Genomic DNA, 18,983 nt, shown 5'->3' on the forward strand with positions numbered 1-18,983 from the left:
GCAAGTAATATGCAAAACTGATTAGCCATACACCTGCGACTTCGCGGCTATGATTTGCAGCACAGGCAACATGAATCGACGTGTTTGTTCATTTCAGAACAGTCCCGGAAAGAAACCAGGAGGAACATGCGAATGACCTCTTCGGGACCGAACGTAGCTTTGGCTACAAGGCCATGCGCAGTGCCTGACGTTTAGCTGGTAGGCATCGACCTTGTGTCTATACTCGTTGTTCCTCGTCCTTGTCACAGTTCGTCCACAAGAATGCTGGAATCAGGAAAAGCAGAAAAAGTAAGAAGGGGAGTCATGGACGTATTGCGAGACACAAGAAGGAAGAGGAACGACCGGGAAAGTCGGGAGTGAATGTTTGGAATCTGTCTTGTTGAGTAGTTGGAGTGTTCAAGTTTGACCTAGCTTCTAGATCGCTTTGAGACGTTGATTTTGGTATCCTGTAAGCAACGAGACTAGTACGTAATTTGTTTATTCCCCTGCTCCAAGGGGTACAACACATGACCTTTAATGGAGCTCGTCAACATTTGACGAGAAGCCATTGGCAATTAAACATCTGGCATCGTGACCTCTTCAGCCCGTTTCACTGTATCGAGATGCAAGGGGATTACGTATATTCGACAAGTATAGACCCAATTGCTGTGATAAGCGGTAAACATGTCCGATGCAATTCGCACAAGGGTTTTGGATTACGAAGCATTGGATGGGAGAATAGTTATACAAGCACGAACCTCGTGATCCATAGGAAATCTCGTCTACGATACCAAAGAATGCCGTGTGATGTTGTTGGTGTAACTTGTAGACCTGTCGAGGCTGTGATGCCTTGTGAAGGAGTGGATGGATAGACAGGGGACGAAACCGCCGATTGGGCAATCTCTACTCAGACATTCGCTAAGCTTCAGAAGCCGCCCAGGGCAGTTCTTTCTGGACTCGCAATGGAAGAAGCAACATGGTAGCAATGGTGAGTACGGATACAACCTGATGTACATAGAATGGACGAGGTGTATCTTTTAGGAGACGCTTGGGCCGCCGGCACGGTGTCAAGGTGTCAAGGTGAGCCATTTGGGTAAGTAATTGGGACCCTGGGCTGTCTGGGGAACTTGACGGGAGCTGGAGGTGTTGACGGCGTGTAAGAGACAACCTAAACTGGCCTTTATTTACACGATGTACTTGGCTACAATACCTAACTCAACCACACACAGCAGGACTAGGCACGAGCGACTAATTTCTGACAATTATTCCCGTAAAGACTAGTCATAAACCTCGAATAAAAAAAATGCACAAGGTCACATTTGCAATCAGCACGTGTCTGTGCCGTTGGTTTGCGTGTACCTGTTGGGAGGGGCTGCCCCGCGATGCGAATTTGAAGAGAAGAAAGAATGGATGTGATATGATGCTGGGATACGGTGACAGCTCCTTGCCAATAGCTATTGGCAAGGTACCACAAAACACATTCGTCAAGACCGTCAGGGAAAGCTCCCCGGCCCTGTCTGTTTGTTGGTTAGAGAGCTCCGTTCTTTGTGACTGCGTCCTCCGGGTAGTGATTTGGTGCTCCGGTTCGTCTAAGCTAACTGTTTCCCCCTCACCGCAAGACGCCCGGTATGGGCTCTAATGTCCATGGCGGGCCGTTACTCGTCAGAGAAAGGGTCAATGAAGCTATCGTGATCATGCACGGGCGACCCTGATCCCCGGACGGTGTACCAAAGAAGCATGGGTAGCATTGGGTCGAATCCATCTGGTTATAGCGTCGTTAGCCGATCAGATAGATTAGCAGCGGGCACTGCAAGCGGCTCAAGTAGACTAAGGTACGAGGACGGTACCTGAGGATCTCCGGGGGCCGGCAGCACGTTCGGCCGGGTATGGATAGAACAAAACATACCCACAAACAGGGCAGCGCATGGCCTCGATGGTGGAGTTGATTGCTCACCACCTGTGACATCTCAGGGAACCTCAATGTCTAGGCGTTCTGGGGGCCCCTCGCTCAGCCACTAGCTGCCGTCGTCGAGGAAAACTCTTCCCTAACATTCCACTTGGTGGCACCTTAAAAATGGCCAGCCAGACACCAGCAAGGTATCGTAGGTACTTGCAGAATACGTACCGCCGAACGAAATGATAATTGACGTCTGCTGTAAACAAGCAAGTGTCCTCATTGAGGAAACAGAACTGGCATTGTGACATTCCTCTTTGATATTATGCCGAAGCTTGCCAGTTTGTCCCCAGGTTTGGCTAGTTGAGAGTTGAGCTGATTGGTCCGTCACTCAAGTAAACCAACCATGTGCCAGCTTATTATGACAGCAGTGCGTATTTGACTTTCTATACAATTCATCATCTGGCTCAAAAGAACTTTTTATTGCCGAAATTCGAAATAATATGCAGGTGATCATGAACACGAGGAGCATACAGAGTAATCTCTCTGAAACAAGACCGGAAAAGACGGCTTCCATTCAGTCGATGATGTGATGAACTCAGGTACTTGTAGCAAGAACAAAAATAGAAACTTCCACGACAAACCCAAGCCAAATGGAAGCTCGAGAAAAATAGGTGGGTAACACTATGTACGGTACGGTACGGTTCTACATATTCACACATCCAGCGTAACGCTCATACGGTGCCTTAAAAGGGCAGCTGGGTGGAGACATATTCGAGATGCATTCGTAACGAAGGACACAACTTCGTGACGCCCCGTAACTGTCGTCAACAAGCGGTTCATGGTGGAGGCGTGAGATTCGTGGACGGAGCATTGGGAGTGCACCGTATTGTCCAGAACGGAGACAGAGGCCCTCGTTAGAGATGATGAGATAACGGTTTCGGTGGTGGAACAGCACGTCAACGACTCAAGTATCATCATTACGAGAAGGTTACCAGGATGTGATGATAGGCGACTTGGGTGTTGTAAGCCAATGGCTCAACTGTCAGATACACAGCAGGCAAACTGTATCTCAACCTGGTAAAGGCATCATCCGACAATCCAGCCAAGCTATTGATCCAAGATCCTTTTCTTGACCTTCCCCAGATTATGAGAGCTCAGGGCATGTAAACTAACTACGTATCGTTTTATTACAAGCCACAGCAAAGCACAGGCATAATCAACTGACAGCGCAATTGGCCAATGAAATAGCAATTGAAAGCTTAAAGATCACGCGGAATGTGGGCGTGACAACGCTCAACCGCCAGGCTGAGATTATGGAAATAGACACCAGGAAACACTCAGCTCCGAACATCGTGGCCAAAACAATATTGTCGTCAAGGTTTCGCGCCTCACTCAGCCAGCCAGGTCCAACGAACAGCCCTAGCCACACCCCCTAAAAAGGAGTTCGATCGATGGATGTTTTTCTGCCCACCTCGTGACGCGTTAACAGCGTCCGCCTCCAAGCGCCGGATGCGGGGTGCAGAAAGAATACAGGGAAGATTTGCTAACCAAAGACGCCCATGACAAACCAAAGAGGCCACGAGACGGCGGCAAAGTAGAAGCAAAAAAGCTTGGGGACGGCTCTCGGGGCCACAGGGCAAGCACGCAACTCGCTGCGGTTCCAACAATAGGTAATGCAATGGATACCATTTCCCCTAGGGGTTGGCTGGATGGTGTAAAATTGACTGGCTGTGCCGTGCAGTGCAACAAAGGGAAACGGTGGCTGTCACGAAAGCTGCAAGATCAAGTAAAACGGGGGTAATGGAAACGACGGGAGATGAGGTGTAAGCGGGTCGTGGGGAAAGCTATGAAGTTTTTTTTCTCTCTTGTCCTTGTGCCCAGATCCAGATCAGGCTCAGGCTGGGGAAGACTGGAGCCATGGGCAAAACCTGGGGGTAATAGAAATCCAGATCCAAGTTTCCTAAAAGGCCTTCTCGGTGCTGCCGGACCTCGGCCGTGTGGGGCCCTCCGGTGTCCCGGAGCTTTGAGTGTGAGAGTGGGTGCCGGACTCCGTTGCTTGTGGGACAGGGACGTATTTTCATGTTCCTTTTGCGTAAACACCTGGAGAGATGAAGAGGGGAAGAAACTCAAAACATTGAGAGGGATTGTCCAGAGTCTGGAATCTGGGGTATTGGAGAACTAGAGCTCCTGTTCCAGGTCAGATGAATCATTATTGAAGAGTAGTATCGTTAATGACAACAGGATAGCTCAAGAACGAACAGACCAATCTTGTCTTAACTCTATCATCCAAGAAAGCCATGATATGTTGTGCAACTCCCGTCTTATGCCAGAGTTGCCCTTCGTTTCGCAATAGAAACCCCTCGTGCTGCAGTCAAGTGCTCCTCGACCTCAACCATTGTGTCATTGATGGTACCCCGGAGAAGGTACCTGTACGTAAGTACCGAACCAACGGCCCCGCGATGGCCGGAGGAACCTTGTAGTGGTCCGGCTCCTTTCGATAGCGACAGGTCAGAGCCTACCGGTGTGCTGTGCTCTCCCTTGCTCCCTTGTCTACTTGCTTCTATCCTGGAGAAGAAGGGTGGGAAGCATCACCTTGCCAACAAATTTTTTTTTAACTTCATGATCTTGACTGTTACTGGATCTGGGGAATGGATCTCCCCCAAGGTGAAATTATTTCCCCCTTAGAAATCGAGGCTAGTCCCGGCCCCGTGATCGTCCCCCTTAGAACGGCCAAGGTCTGGAAAGTTCGGTGAGCACTGGCTTTGCTTTCTTCAAGTCAGGTGAGCCAGATTTGGGTTCTATTGCCTGGGGTACGAGGGCATTTCAGCTAGTTCGCCTGGCATTTGCTGCTGCGGTCAGCGTTCAACGCCAGCTTCCCGTCTGGGGTAGTGAGTCGTGTAGGAATTTCGGTTCAGGTACCGTACCCTTTGAGGCGGATTCTTGGCTTGTCAAGATTTTGATGGCTTAGAACGATATCAATTGAGCAAGGTTCCATTGAGGTGAACTTCTTGTCACTCGTTGGCAGGCTCAGAACCAACCAAAGCATATACATAGTTTCTTGGCTGATGCGAAATCCCAGCATTATCTTACACCACGTAAACCATGGGCTGACACAATTGTTGATACATGGGCCCATTGAAGACGACTTTGTTCGAAACTACATGACATTTATCAAACATGCTCTAAATAGATATCACTAGAAGTTCATGTCAAAGATGCAGGCGATCCATTTTTTTTTGTACGAATCATCATTCTTGTTGAGCTGGCCGTTTCGCATGTCAGAACTGTAAGGTTTATGTTAATACGGCCCGGCACAACTTGAAGCACATCATGGCAACATCATTTCAGGAAGGTATTACGACCAGCCGGACAAGCACAGTCAGGGCAACGTGCATGTTGACCGGGATCTCGTGAGATACCGTAGTCCAACGTTGTAAGAATCCTCTGAAACCCAAAACAGAGAGAGCAAACATTGAAAACCCGGAATTCAAGGTCTGATCTGCATGTCACGAAGTTGCCATTGGCGATGACTCGCAGAGACAAACCCGCAGGGCAAGCCAAGGTGAGTGGTGAGTGAATTGAGTTGAATCGCACCATCATCCACACCGTTTTGGCGAACGAAAGAAGCTAAGTGCGTGGTGCCGTTTTCATGCATAGCGCATGGATAGTTATGTAGACTTACGTTATCAAAGTCTACAAACGGAGTTGGAGGCTCTTTATGTCGACTTACAGTGGGTGACCAACCTGTCAAAATAGAGCGTTTGTCCTGACCCAGCTAGTCTCTGAAAACTCTTCAAGCCATTTCATAACAAGCGATGATATCCATTATGTGAGAATTTGTGGTATGTTAAAGCTGTTACAAGATATCGCGGTAAACTGGCAGAAGAGTTGAAGTCTAGCAAACAACTCTCCCATTGGCAACAAATTTGCACTAGTGATGTCAAACGAAAATCTGGAGAAGGCGGGATTCTATGTAAAAACTGCAGAGCCTCGAATAACCGGGCCTCTTCCCCAGTACAGACTCTTCAGGAACCAGGCGCTTGGTCCAGGCAAGTGAAGTCAGGTTCCAAACAAGGCTTCCCCTCGAGGTTTAGACTAGAGGCACTATTGGGTAATTGAATGGGACCTTTTCTTGTACATAGGTAACTGTACTGTACTCTGTGAGGTCATGATCACGATCGGGGGCGTTGCTGCAGCCAAAATTCTTTCTTCTCGACTCTTCTGGCGGGCTTAGCTGAGCTGGGCTGGGCTGGGCTGGGCTCCGCTTCAGGAGGGGTGGTAGTGGTACAGTGCAGTACAGTAGCGAGCAAGTACCAATTGGAGAGGACAGGAGAGGCCTCAGGACGACCGGGCCGGTAATGTTTATTGTCTGAATGCTTCTATCTCTCCTTGTGTATGCCAAGTTTCTACTGTGCTGATTGCCAAGTGAAATGTGAGAGAATCGAACCAAGTGACAGCCCTGGCAAATCATGAGCTCTGTGAATGTGCTGCATGTTCCTGTGCTGTAAGTAAGCCGCTGTACAGTAGGTAGGCACCTGAAGAGAGTTGTGGCGGGGGTCATTCGCTGTGTCTATTGCTGTCCAGTGCACTTTTTCTCCGGTCTGCCCGGTGCAAATGAAATGGAACCTCAAGGCAAAAAACAAACATGGACGTACCCCAAAATAAACACCCGTCAGGCCTCATGCCCAGCAAACTCCCCAGCAGGGTCTGCCCCACAAGCGGGAAGGGGTGTGTGGCCAAGGTGAGCGGAAGACCAGGACCTGGCAAGGGATGTGGTTTTTTTATGGCAGCGTGACAACTTTTACTCGGTACCTACAGGCGAGACGGTGTAAGAGAAGGCAATATGTCGACATGTTTGGAGTCAATGGAGACATTCATGCTGGTACGTACCCCATTGCAAAGGACTGGGAGGTACTTTGTACCATCGTAGACTTCTGGGTCGTCGTTGAGAGACACTTAGACACGGACAGTATATAAAGCTTCCATCGCCAGTCCCAACATCCTTTGGCTTTGAAGGTTGGAGAGATAAGTCACTTGACCTCAAACCTTTTTGTTTACCTATTGCATTGCATTTTGCATTTGCTTCTCCTCACTTAAAGAAGCCTTCTTCTATCCACTACCTTGAACCCCTTATCACTCCTACCTCGTCTTTATTTAGAGATTCATATTCCCTGTCCTGGCTTGAGCTTTGAACCTCGTCATCTCAAACCAACCTCGACGTATCAAGAGAGCTTTTGTTATCTCTTGTTCTAGACATACCGTCTTCAGTTTCTATTTACGACAGGGCTGACGGATGGCTGCGCTGAGTTCGTGCACCCCGAGTCAAAACGCTGCTGATGTTGGCAGTGTATGACAGATGTCCATACTAACCTAACCTGCTGTCAGAACTCTAACCAACCCTCCTCTCATCTGAGAACCCAACCCTTTTACGACAATCTTGTTGTTATTCCTCTGAATAACTTCCTTTCGTCATCTTCTTTTAGAAGGCCCCGCTATAAGCTCGGCATTACCGACCTAGAATCATCTATTTTGAGTGACGAGACGAATTGATCGTCACAAACTCCAGCCGGTAAGTAGCGGATAAGTCTTATCTGACTACAGCACTGCCCACTACCCCTTCGTCATTTTGCCCTTATCGCGAATCAATGGCCCTTTTGATTGGCTTCCCCCTGATTTGCACTACCCAATGGCGAGAATACGAGAGCCGGCCCGGGCGGCTTACACCGGGATTCTGGTGCTCCGTATCAGAGATAAGCTTCCCAGCGAGCTGAGCGGTTCGCATGAGGTGCGGTGCTGCAAACAGCCCCAGGCCCTGCCACAGCATCTGTAGTGCATTTTCAGGTCTCCGATCTAGTGGCGTCCAGTGAAGTGCGAGCATGGACGCCCCAGACAGGACCTGGAATGAGCCTCCCGGGATGGGCTCAATACCAATGATCACTAGATCATTGAGTAGGTTTGTCCTTCACGGGCGCAGGGCAGCCTCTGGGTCAGCAGCCCTCCTTAGTTCGCATTGAGTCACGAGCTCTGACCGAAACTCTGGTTAAGCTGGCTACAGCGGTGACCACAGGCGAACACTGTTATCTTCAAGCTTCCTTGTTTGCTTGAGCCCATGTAAATGTCTATATAAGATACTCGCAGCTGGCTCATCTCGTCCCCATCCCATTCATCCACCCATTCACTGCTTTCTATTCTTTCGTTTCCTCATCTTGCGTTTACACCATCAAATTCCACTCTACATCTAGGCATTTTGCCAAGATGGCGTCTATAACAGAATCGCCCACTAACATGCTGCCCTCTCAGACTTTCCCTGATTACACAGATCCATATCAGGAATCCAACATGACTGCCATCTCCGCCAACCCCGTGGCTAACGTCAAGGCCGTTGAGGCCAGCCGTGGTCCTTCTCCCCAGCCTACTCACTTCTCCGTCCCTCTGCAAAATGGCAATGGCGGCAATGGCCACCGCATTCTGCGATCTGCCACCGTTGGCTACATTGCCCCCGAGTTCACTGGCAAGCCTGAGCAGAAGAAGACTGTGAAGTCTATCATCTCAGCTGCTGGTTTCGTCCCTGAGCCCCAAATTGATGAGCAGATCGAGTGGTTCTACGAGAAGCTTGGCATCGATGATGTCTACTTCGAGCTTGAGACCCCCGATGTCATCTCCAGCCACATCACTTCTCTGTATGCCGCTAAGGTCGCTTCCTTCGCTCGCGAGGATAAGCAGGAGGAGATTCGACTGGACATGGAGGCCAACGACCATGCCATCTACATTGACACCAGCGTTGCTGGCAAGACCAACACTGCTGGTCCCCGCTATGAGGAACGCCTTGAGGCCAAGTACATTGATCACCCCGGCTCCAGCAAGTACCGCGTTGAGACTTTCCGATCTCCCGCTGTTGTGAGCCCCAGCTCCAAGGCCACTCTCCGATGTTACTTCGTCTACCAGTGCCAGTTTGCTACTCCTCCTGAGCACACCGACCCCAAGGAGACCAACCTCGAGCTCATTGCCGACAACGGTTTCCTCCGCAAGGCCACTGACAACACCAAGCAAATCTACCAGGACATCATTGAGCTCGCCGTTAACCGAGCTGGTCCTGTCATTGAGGTCTTCGATATTGAGAACACCGACGAGAAGCGAATGGTCGTTGCCTTCCGCGCTCGCACTGCCCAGGGTCTTTTCTCTGCCCTCAGTGACCTTTACCACTACTATGGCGTCACCTCATCTCGAAAGTACCTCGAGCAGTTCTCCAACGGTATTACCGTCATGAGTGTCTATCTCCGACCTGCTTCTGACGCCGTCGAGAGCAGTGGACAGTTCCCATCTCTTGAGGAGTCCATTGACCAGATCTCCAAGGAGGTTTCTCTCCTCTACTGTCTTCCCCACAACAAGTTCCACAACCTTTTCCTTGATGGACAGCTCAGTCTTCAGGAATCCGTCTACGCCCACTCCGCTTGGGTCTTCGTTCAGCACTTCCTGAACCGACTGGGACCAGAGTACTCTACTCTTGCCGAGCTTCTGGATGTTAAGAACAACGCTCAGCAGGCTCTCCTTTCTAACCTGAAGCGCCGTCTCCGTTCCGAGACCTTTACCCCTGAGTATATCTATGAGATTATTCAGAACTACCCCGGTCTCGTTCGTGCTCTTTATGCTTCTTTCGCCAACATCCACCTTGTTAAGGACCAGGAGGACCCCGTGAAGGTCGTCTCCTCCAGCCTGTCCGTCGAGGTTCTTTCCGACGACGCTCTCAAGGACAAGATCGCCAAGAACGTCAACAACGAGCACGATGAGATGGTTCTCACTGCTTTCCGTGTCTTCAACAACGCCATTCTCAAGACCAACTACTTCACCCCTACCAAGGTCGCCCTGAGCTTCCGTCTTGACCCCTCCTTCCTCCCAGAGGTCGAGTACCCCAAGCCCCTCTACGGCATGTTCCTCGTCATCAGCTCTGAGTCTCGAGGTTTCCACCTCCGATTCAAGGATATCTCTCGTGGTGGTATCCGAATCGTCAAGTCTCGCAACAAGGAGGCTTATGGCATCAACGCCCGCAGCATCTTCGATGAGAACTACGGTCTTGCCAGCACACAGCAGCGCAAGAACAAGGACATTCCCGAGGGTGGCTCCAAGGGTGTCATTCTTTTGGACCCTAAGCAGCAGAACCGTGCCCGTGAGGCTTTCGAGAAGTACATTGATAGTATCCTTGATCTTCTTCTGCCCGCCGAGACCCCTGGTATCAAGAACCCTATTGTCGACCTCTACGGCAAGGAGGAGATCATCTTCATGGGCCCTGACGAGAACACTGCTGAGCTGGTCGACTGGGCTACTGAGCACGCTCGATCCCGTGGCGCCCCCTGGTGGAAGTCCTTCTTCACTGGCAAGTCTCCCAAGCTTGGCGGTATTCCTCACGACACATACGGCATGACCACCCTGTCCGTTCGTGAGTACGTCAAGGGTATCTACCGAAAGCTCGAGCTTGACCCCTCTGCCATCCGCAAGATGCAGACTGGTGGCCCCGATGGTGATCTGGGCAGCAACGAGATCAAGCTTGGTAACGAGAAGTACACTGCCATTGTCGATGGCTCTGGAGTTCTTGCTGACCCCAACGGCCTCGACCGTGACGAGCTTCTGCGCCTTGCCAACGGCCGTAAGATGATCATCGAGTACGATGTTTCTAAGCTGTCTCCCGAGGGTTACCGAGTCCTGTGCGACGACGTCAACATCACTCTCCCCAATGGTGAGGTTATCAACAACGGTACATCGTTCCGTAACACCTTCCATCTCCGTGACACTGGCAGTGTCGACTGCTTCGTCCCTTGTGGTGGTCGTCCCGCCTCCATTGACCTCATCTCGGTCAACCGTCTCATCAAGGATGGAAAGTGCATCATCCCTTACCTCGTTGAGGGAGCCAACCTCTTCATTACCCAGGAGGCTAAGCTTCGCCTTGAGGCTGCTGGCTGCATTCTGTACAAGGATGCCTCTGCCAACAAGGGTGGTGTGACATCGTCCTCCCTTGAGGTTCTTGCTTCTCTGTCCTTCGACGACGAGGGCTTCGTCGAGAACATGTGCCACAATGCCCAGGGCGAGGCTCCTCAGTTCTACCAGGACTACGTCAAGCAGGTTCAGCTCAAGATTCAGGAGAACGCCCGTCTCGAGTTTGAGGCTATCTGGCGCGAGCACGAGCAGACCGGAACTCCCCGATCTATCCTCTCCGACAAGCTCTCTGTTGCCATTACCGATCTCGATGAGAAGCTCCAGCACTCCGACCTCTGGGACAACGAGAAGATCCGCCGATCTGTCCTTCAAGATGCTCTGCCCCGTCTTCTCCTCGAGAAGATTGGTCTCGACACCTTGATTGCTCGCATCCCCGACTCCTACCTCCGAAGCATCTTCGGCTCTTATCTTGCCAGTCGATTTGTGTACGAGTTCGGCAGCAGCCCCAGCCAGTTTGCCTTCTACGACTTGTAAGTGTAACCCATAACACCATGATACCTGAACATATGCTAACTATTGCAACAGTATGTCTAAGCGTATGGCTCAGATCGCCAACTAAAAAGTTGATTGCATGGAACGGTGTTGAAGCGTATGATTTGATTTGTTTACAAGCATAGCATTATTTGTTTTCTCTGATGAGAGATGAGCATTGTCACGGTGTGGTTGCCATATTTGGGACGGCCCTGGCATGGGCCTAATGAATGGGTCAAGGTTAAAGAAAAGTAAGAAAAGACTATGTTTATGTAGTCGATATTAATCAAGATATTGAAGTTTATAATTTATTTCCTACAGTAGTGACTTTACCGGGTGAGTTCATCTGGTGAAACTTGTGCCATTTCTGGTGGCTTCTGCTGTTGCGTTGCACTTTGATCAAAGACTTTGAGACACATGATTGTCTCAGGGGAATTGCTGAACGACTTGGAGATCTGATTGCTCAAAATGATCTATCAGCCGTGCTGAGTATGATGGAAATAGAACACATCAGACTAACGTTATGTATCCGGTACATGAGATGCATGGCATTGTCACGTGTCATGCATAAACAGCTTGATTTCATGTTGATAGTTCATTGGCGGGACAACAACTTGCATGCAGATACATGTGCGTGAGGTCGTATCATGGCCTCCTCATATGGACAATGAGTTTATCGTGGCAAAGGCTGTATGGCTGATCTATTGTATAGATGTCGAGTTGGGAGAGAAACACATGATAAGAGACGAATGGTTATTTCCTCTGCAAGACGGTGTTTTGGTGTAATCCAATGGTATGCTGGGTAATTGCACTGCATACCTCATGGTGTGGTTGACTTGGACATGTGAGGTTACAGACAACAGACTAGGTACAGAGGTGATTTTGAGGCCACTGAGGGTTGCAGTGATTGCCACACAGAGTATCGGCCTGGCAATTGAGTACAAGTAAGCATCAAATTGGCGAACTCGGGTGCATCGTGACATCTAATTACATAACTTCAGTGACGTTGAAAAGTCAATTGAAGGAGTGACTGTCTTATTTTCGAGAAGAGACGGGAACATTTACTCACAGCCAATGAAGGCAATTTCCCCTGAGCAATGGAGACCAAGACCCATTTGGCGTGTGGACGTTTCAGCGTTTCAAAGACCCCGCCGAGACGCGGGTGGTCCTGAACGATTCCCCGGTTGCGTTAGAGCCAAAGTTTACGGTTTCTTGGAAACGCTAATCATTCAGGGGTTTTAATGGGAAACGCGCTCCATCCCGTCTCGTCACGGGTTCGGCGTGAGGTAAAATGCCACACGACCGACCACAAGAGGAGAATACGTGCAATGGACTTGGTGGAGTTTAAGTGATATGCAATCAATGTAAATAAAACAAAAGCACCGTCAGTGGGCAAGTAATCATCACAGTGCGTTGCATGACTCTATTCAACGTTAGCTCACCTCTCAATCAATGCTGCAGCTCGCATCATGATCCTTTACTCTGACTCGTTCAGCCCTGAAAGGGAGAGTCCTCCTCCAGCTGGAGTGGAAAAGAGACGAGATCCCTGTTACCAGTATCAGTATCGTCGTCTCATCCCGCGCTCTTCTTTTCTTCTGCTTCCATTTATCGTTCTCTCCCGTCTTGGCCCCAATGATGGCCTAATAGACCGGCCATTAAACCGCAGCCTCCACTTTTGTTTCCGTGCATTAGATCTTTTTGCACTCTATTATCGAGCTGCTCTCAACCTGGATGGACGAGTTGTCTGAAACGGGTGACGCTCCATTCAACGGGCTCGTCCCCATCCGCACTAACTAACATCAACTATCCGTTTGCGATAGACAAAGTGCATTAGGGGCTCTGGCATCTGGCCTACGTGGTTAGAATAGGAGACTGAAAATTTGCTAAGGATTCCAGAGGGATTGTTAGGGCAGAAAACGTTAGATCTGTTCCTCTTGAATCAGTGACCACACCAATAGATGTGCCTGACAGTGACAGTATCAGTGGTAGTTTCACTGCTGCAGTGGAGTCAGTCTTTTTTGGTGTCTGGCCAAGGTCCCGCCAGGAAACGAAACTTGGGCCAGGCCAGTTCACTTCATTATTATTATTATTATTACTACTACTACTACTACCTACAGTACTACTACGCCATCCTTTTCCCACACAGACACGGAACAAAGATCGTCGCTCGTTCTCTCCAGTTTTTCGACACCCAGAGATCCGTTTCCACTCACTTGCGCAGAAGCAGCTTCATGTTGGACGAGCCCGTGGCTGGCCACTGGGCATATTGGTTGATCGATTGACTTTTACGGGCGCAACCTTGTTCACCACGCTGAGCGACACCAAATCCAATCGAGTACCACGACCGAAAGCCTGATATTGCAACGCCCCCAACGACCGAAGCAAGCAAACAAACAAACAAATCAATCAATCAGGTACATCTGAGTTGGACGAGATTATCCTCGCAAGGATCTACCGCCCGCTTCTCACGTAACAGCATACATACTGTACTGTGGACAGGCAACAAAAAACCCGGCCCCCAGCCGTCAGCATCCAGCACCCGAGTTTGAAATAAAAAATTGAGACGGCGCTTCTCTGGCGCCAGGGGTCAAGCATCTCCCATCTTTTGGTGCCTTGCTCCTTCAGGGACAGTTGTCGTCGGAGCAGAGTGACTTTGTTGTTGACGGCCTCGCTCGTCCCGTCAAAATGACACGACCATCGATCGTCAGAGCCGGTATGTGCCTAGTGTTTTGCCTTTGCTGTCCTGTCCTGCCTTTTACACTTGGAACGAGATGCCAACGCCAATATCACCATGAGTCTCAGCCTTTGGGATTTGCGATTGGGGTGCATCGCCTCTTGCGCAGCCTCATCCTCGTGTTGTTTCGTCGGTCCCTCTTACAGTACAACTTTCTTTCCCCTGCCCCCTTTATACAAACTTCGCTTCGTCTATTCAACCACATGGAACCCTTGAAGTAGACCTTCGGCCAACTTCTCCCTCACCCATTCTTTTTTTATTACACTCTTTTTCTTTACGTTTCATCGTACTTTCGTCTACCCTTGCCCCCGGTCACTATCCAAGCTCGAACCTGTCTGTTGCTCTCCGGGGTCGCTGCAAGTCACGATACATTCCAACCGCTTGACTTAGTCCTCTACTTTCTCATTCCTTGTGTTCATAAGCTTCTTTTGACGACGCCACAAACTGACGTTAACGACCCTTTGCCCCGATCGCAGATACTATCGATCTCCAAGATCATCACTCTCCATCCGCTCAGGACCACTCGAAGAGCCCACGCCTGGGCGGCAACGCCAACTCCCTAGGTCCCCACCAAGCTGAGACTATTCGTGAGGTCACACACGAGATCGAAGACGAACAGCGACGCTCTCCAAGAGTTTCTCTCGACAACCGCAACAGTCTCGACGAAATTGATTCCTTTGCAGACGAACTTGTCGCCAACTCTACAAGTGGGAATACTCGCGCACAGGGCGCACGCGACAACAATAGCAATATGAACCAAGAAGATGCACTGGCAATTGCGCAGAATGGAGGCGTCTCATCTTCGGATGAGGGCGAGCTCGACGGCGACGATGACCTCGATGACGACATGATGGATAAGATCTCAAGTTCGCCTTCGATTGAAGATGGTGGGTGCTACCCCGTCGCTACCCCTGCGGCATGGCCACGCCGTGTCTCTTCCCTACCTTCGCAGAGGAGTAGTACTCCCAGTATCTCTGGTTCAAGCGGCACCAGGGTTTGCTCGCCATATCCTGAACCCCCCAACTCCGTACCCAGTCCATGCGCAATTGCGCAGCTTCCACGAGCATTACTCACGAAAGTCCGGAACCATCGTCTTCATGGTGAGTATAACGGTCGCGACGAGCATCATAACGACGCCGAACCCGAACCCGACGATAGTTGGACAACGTCCAATTCGACGGCCGAATTTCACGAAACGTTTGAAGAGGTCGAACCACACGCTAGGTCCAGCAGTAATGAAGGTTAGCATCCTTCTGCTGAAGGATTGAGTATTGGAGGAAAGGGCACCGTAGCCGATAACAGAGAGCAGGACATTTTCTATGACTGTGATCCAATGCTGGATCTATTCAATTCGGATTTTGACGACGAAAGCCCCGACTTCGATCCCGCACTTACTGTTCCCTACGAAGAATCTTTTGAAGACGATGATTCTGCAATCTCCATTCCTGACGACTACAATTTCATTGACTCCGGCTGGGCAGTTGAGTGCTTACAAGACATAGAGGACATTGATTTCGAATTCGTTTACGCCCTTCACACTTTCGTGGCTACCGTTGAAGGTCAAGCAAATGCAACCAAAGGTGACACTATGGTCTTGCTAGACGATAGCAACAGCTACTGGTGGCTAGTCAGAGTTGTTAAAGACAGCAGCATTGGTGAGTACAAAGATTTCCACTTCCACTGGCCAGTGACTAACGAAATAACAGGATACCTACCTGCAGAGCATATTGAAACGCCAACAGAACGTCTAGCACGTCTGAATAAACACAGAAATGTCGATGTACGTAAATTTACTTAGTTTTTTACTCAAACTTGTTACTAAAACCCAATGCAGCTCTCTGCAACTATGTTGGGGGATACGGCGGAGAAGAAGCAGCAAACGTTCAAATCGCCAATTAGATTTGGACGCAAAACGGTCACATTCACCTCACCCACGTACCACGACTACACTGAAATCGACGACTATTCGTCTGACGAAGAAGACTTGGATGACTTATTCGCCGGCTCGACCACTACAGCCAAGCAAGATCAACAACAAGAACAAAAGAAAGATCGAGATCCAGCTTCAACGATATCGATCATAGAAGATGATTCATCAGAGGAGACCGCCAGGGTTGAGCCTCTTAAGCCCCGTTCAAATAAAGAAGTTAAAATGGCTATGGAGCCGTCAAAGGTTGACACTGTGGAAGAGGAAGATGAGACGAGAAGCAGTGAGGAAATACTATTCGACAACAAACAGGAAGGCCCCAGCAGATCCCGCAATGGTACCGTCAGAAACACCGACTCTTTCTTTAGAGATGAGACAGTCGAGACCAAGAAGATCACTCTCACGCCCAATTTACTACGAGACGACAACCAACCTCGGCCGTCCCAGGACTCAACAACCAAGGATATCAAGTCCCGAGGAAGTCTTGATAAGCTGGACAAGGAGCTCATGTCCGACAAGGAGAAGAAGAAGCACCAAGATAAGTCTCGGAAAGAGAAGGAAAAGAAGCCGAGCGCCATCCGAAGCTTCTTTTCCAGAAAGGACAGAAAGAAGTCGGTTGACGATGATGACGAATCTTTTGGCAAGCGCTCTATGGATATCGTATCGGAGCCTCGGGACAGCGAGTCAATTGAAGAGGTCGCGTCGCCTGATAGACAACCGCAACGGAGTACAAGCAAACTTCAAAAGCAGCTCCCACGAACTGAAGCATCTCCTGGCAAGGGTGGGGAGACCTCGTCGACCATGGAACTCGCAGCTTATCTGGCTGAGACTCGGGTCAACGATGTGTCCAACGTGCCACCGGCGTCGATGCGGATCGTCAATCCCGAGACACAGGAGACACATGAAGTGCCATCAAATTCACAAAGTGGTGGGGATTCGGCCAAGGTACGTTCCTCTTCAGCCGCTGCACAACACGACGATACGAAGGCATTGGCGAGGGCGTTGGGCCGCAGCGCAAGCACAGGAGGCGAGCCTAGGGCAACCAAGACAGTCAAGCCTCGTCCATTGATGGATCTGGATGAACTGTCAAGCTCCGACGAGGATGATGTGTCTCAGCCTACGAACCGAACGACACCAGAGCAACCCGTCGAGAAGAAGCCCGAGGGTGGACTACGGCCACAGCTGCCAGGAGCGTTCCCTGATAGCTTCGATGCAACCGCCAAGCCGAACGCATCCACAGCGGCAGGCCAAGGCCAGAAGGATCGTCTGTCAGAATCACCGGTGCAGGTGTCACCTGTCAACACAACACGGCCACCAGCACTGGAGATCGACACGTCTTCCCAAGAAGGTCGCTCGTCCTCTGATGTACCCTCACCAGAGCTCATGCCTGGTGACGAGACACCTAAGGATAGTAGCTCAACGAAAAGTGCCAAAGAACCTGGCTGGGATGACGAGAAGCTTCGTGCCTTCTTCGACGATGGTGAGCACGTTCGAGATCTTCTCATGGTCGTGTACGACAAGACAGACGTGGAACCTGTTAGCAAAGACCACCCGGTGGTCAGTGGTATGTTTAGAGAACAGAACGCTAAGCTAGCGGAGATAACCACTGTGAGTATTTTCATCGTCACTTCATTTGGCATACATTATTCTGCAACAGTACTAACGCATGTACAGCAACTTGACAATATGCTCGGGGACTGGTTGGCTAGGAAGCAACGGCTTCGCGGCTCAGTATGAAGTAGCATATCGAAGCACGAGGGCGTTTTGAGTACATCGTTGGCTTTAACAGCTGGGCCAGAGGCCTAGCTCTGTATGAAAAGGAGATCTCATTCTTGGTTCGTTGAACGACTTGACTATCTAGGGGAATATGGATTGCTGGTTCTGGACATGTCCATGAAGACAGTCCGTTGTGTTAGGTATAGGCGTTTGAAGGGCACGACTTTTTGATTGAGCGAGGATTAGCATGAATCGAATCCTCGGGCCGTGCTTTGGGCATTTTGACATATCCTTGGGACCTAGTTTTACAGAGGGCGCCTCTGTTGATAAGAAGTATTTGCATACATATATATACACAAACATCATTCACAGCGAGAAGATTCCGGATGTCGGAGGAGCCATTTTCACGTGAAGGGATCCCTGTCTGGGCATGGAGTGTATGCCTCTGTGTATGCAAAGCGATTGACCCAGCCACTCTTTTTTCAACACGTCCCGGCCATGATTACCGAAGAGGCTAAGGAGGTTAGGCCAGGTCGGTAGTTTCATGTGGTGTCGTGCAGAACAAGCGAGTGAGAATACGGGTGATGCTGATAGTGCATGAAGTTATTCATTCATGTTTGTAGATAGGTAAGGTAGTTAGACAATTGGAGGAGGCCGAGGTCTAGAGGAGACAGCCGAGAGGAGGAAAAGAATTGGATACGACGTTTACTTGTGGCTGAAATAACCATCCAAGGCCTGGGGAGCTCCATGCCTAGGCTGCTGTACATAAGAGGAAGCCTGTGGGTTCTGAGTGGATGTCAGCACGCAAGCTCGCCAATTTGGGAGCTGGAGCCGCGGTAGCTGAAGCTGCCGAATGGAGGCACCCATTTTACCAGGGGTAAACACTGTTTTGTTTTGAGAGATTTGGTTGGCTCGATTGTTGTTATTTACAGCGGGCCGAGGCATTGTGGACTGGGTAGATTAAATGTATCGTTTGAGTATTCTTTAGGCTTAGGCCATGCTGCAACGGTACCACAACTCTACTTGTCCCAGCCACCGTCTTTGGACATTGCCCCTGTCTTGTTGCAGCTCAAGCGTCTGGAGTGAGCTGAGCTTGACTTGACTTGACTTCTTTCTCTTTAATCTCATCTCCCAGTCAAAGTCCACTCCAGCCCAGTTCAGCACGCACGCACGCACGCACGCACTCCTCCTCCCCCCAAGGCTCAAGGCCCCCCCCCCCAGATCGGTCACCTCCATCCATCCTTAGCACCCAAGGCCTGAGACAAACAAAT

General features: G+C 50.1%; 2 protein-coding genes across 2 annotated transcripts; both read left to right on the forward strand.

Annotated features, from left to right (window-relative positions):
* Window positions 1–8,131: 8,131 nt before the first annotated feature.
* GDH1 (glutamate dehydrogenase (NADP(+)) gdh1) lies at window positions 8,132–11,423 on the forward strand (the record flags this gene model as incomplete). Its single annotated transcript, XM_044829113.1, has 2 exons — window positions 8,132–11,334; window positions 11,390–11,423. The coding sequence occupies 2 exons, from the start codon at window positions 8,132–8,134 to the stop codon at window positions 11,421–11,423; spliced, it is 3,237 nt and encodes a 1,078-aa protein (XP_044675788.1).
* A 2,597-nt stretch (window positions 11,424–14,020) lies between these two features.
* J7337_011577 (uncharacterized protein) lies at window positions 14,021–17,733 on the forward strand (the record flags this gene model as incomplete). Its single annotated transcript, XM_044829114.1, has 5 exons — window positions 14,021–14,048; window positions 14,546–15,310; window positions 15,347–15,849; window positions 15,904–17,604; window positions 17,671–17,733. The coding sequence occupies 5 exons, from the start codon at window positions 14,021–14,023 to the stop codon at window positions 17,731–17,733; spliced, it is 3,060 nt and encodes a 1,019-aa protein (XP_044675789.1).
* Between the last annotated feature and the right edge of the window lie 1,250 nt (window positions 17,734–18,983).

This window comes from Fusarium musae, chromosome 9, assembly GCF_019915245.1.
Source record: "Fusarium musae strain F31 chromosome 9, whole genome shotgun sequence".
NCBI classification, from domain to species: domain Eukaryota; kingdom Fungi; phylum Ascomycota; class Sordariomycetes; order Hypocreales; family Nectriaceae; genus Fusarium; species Fusarium musae.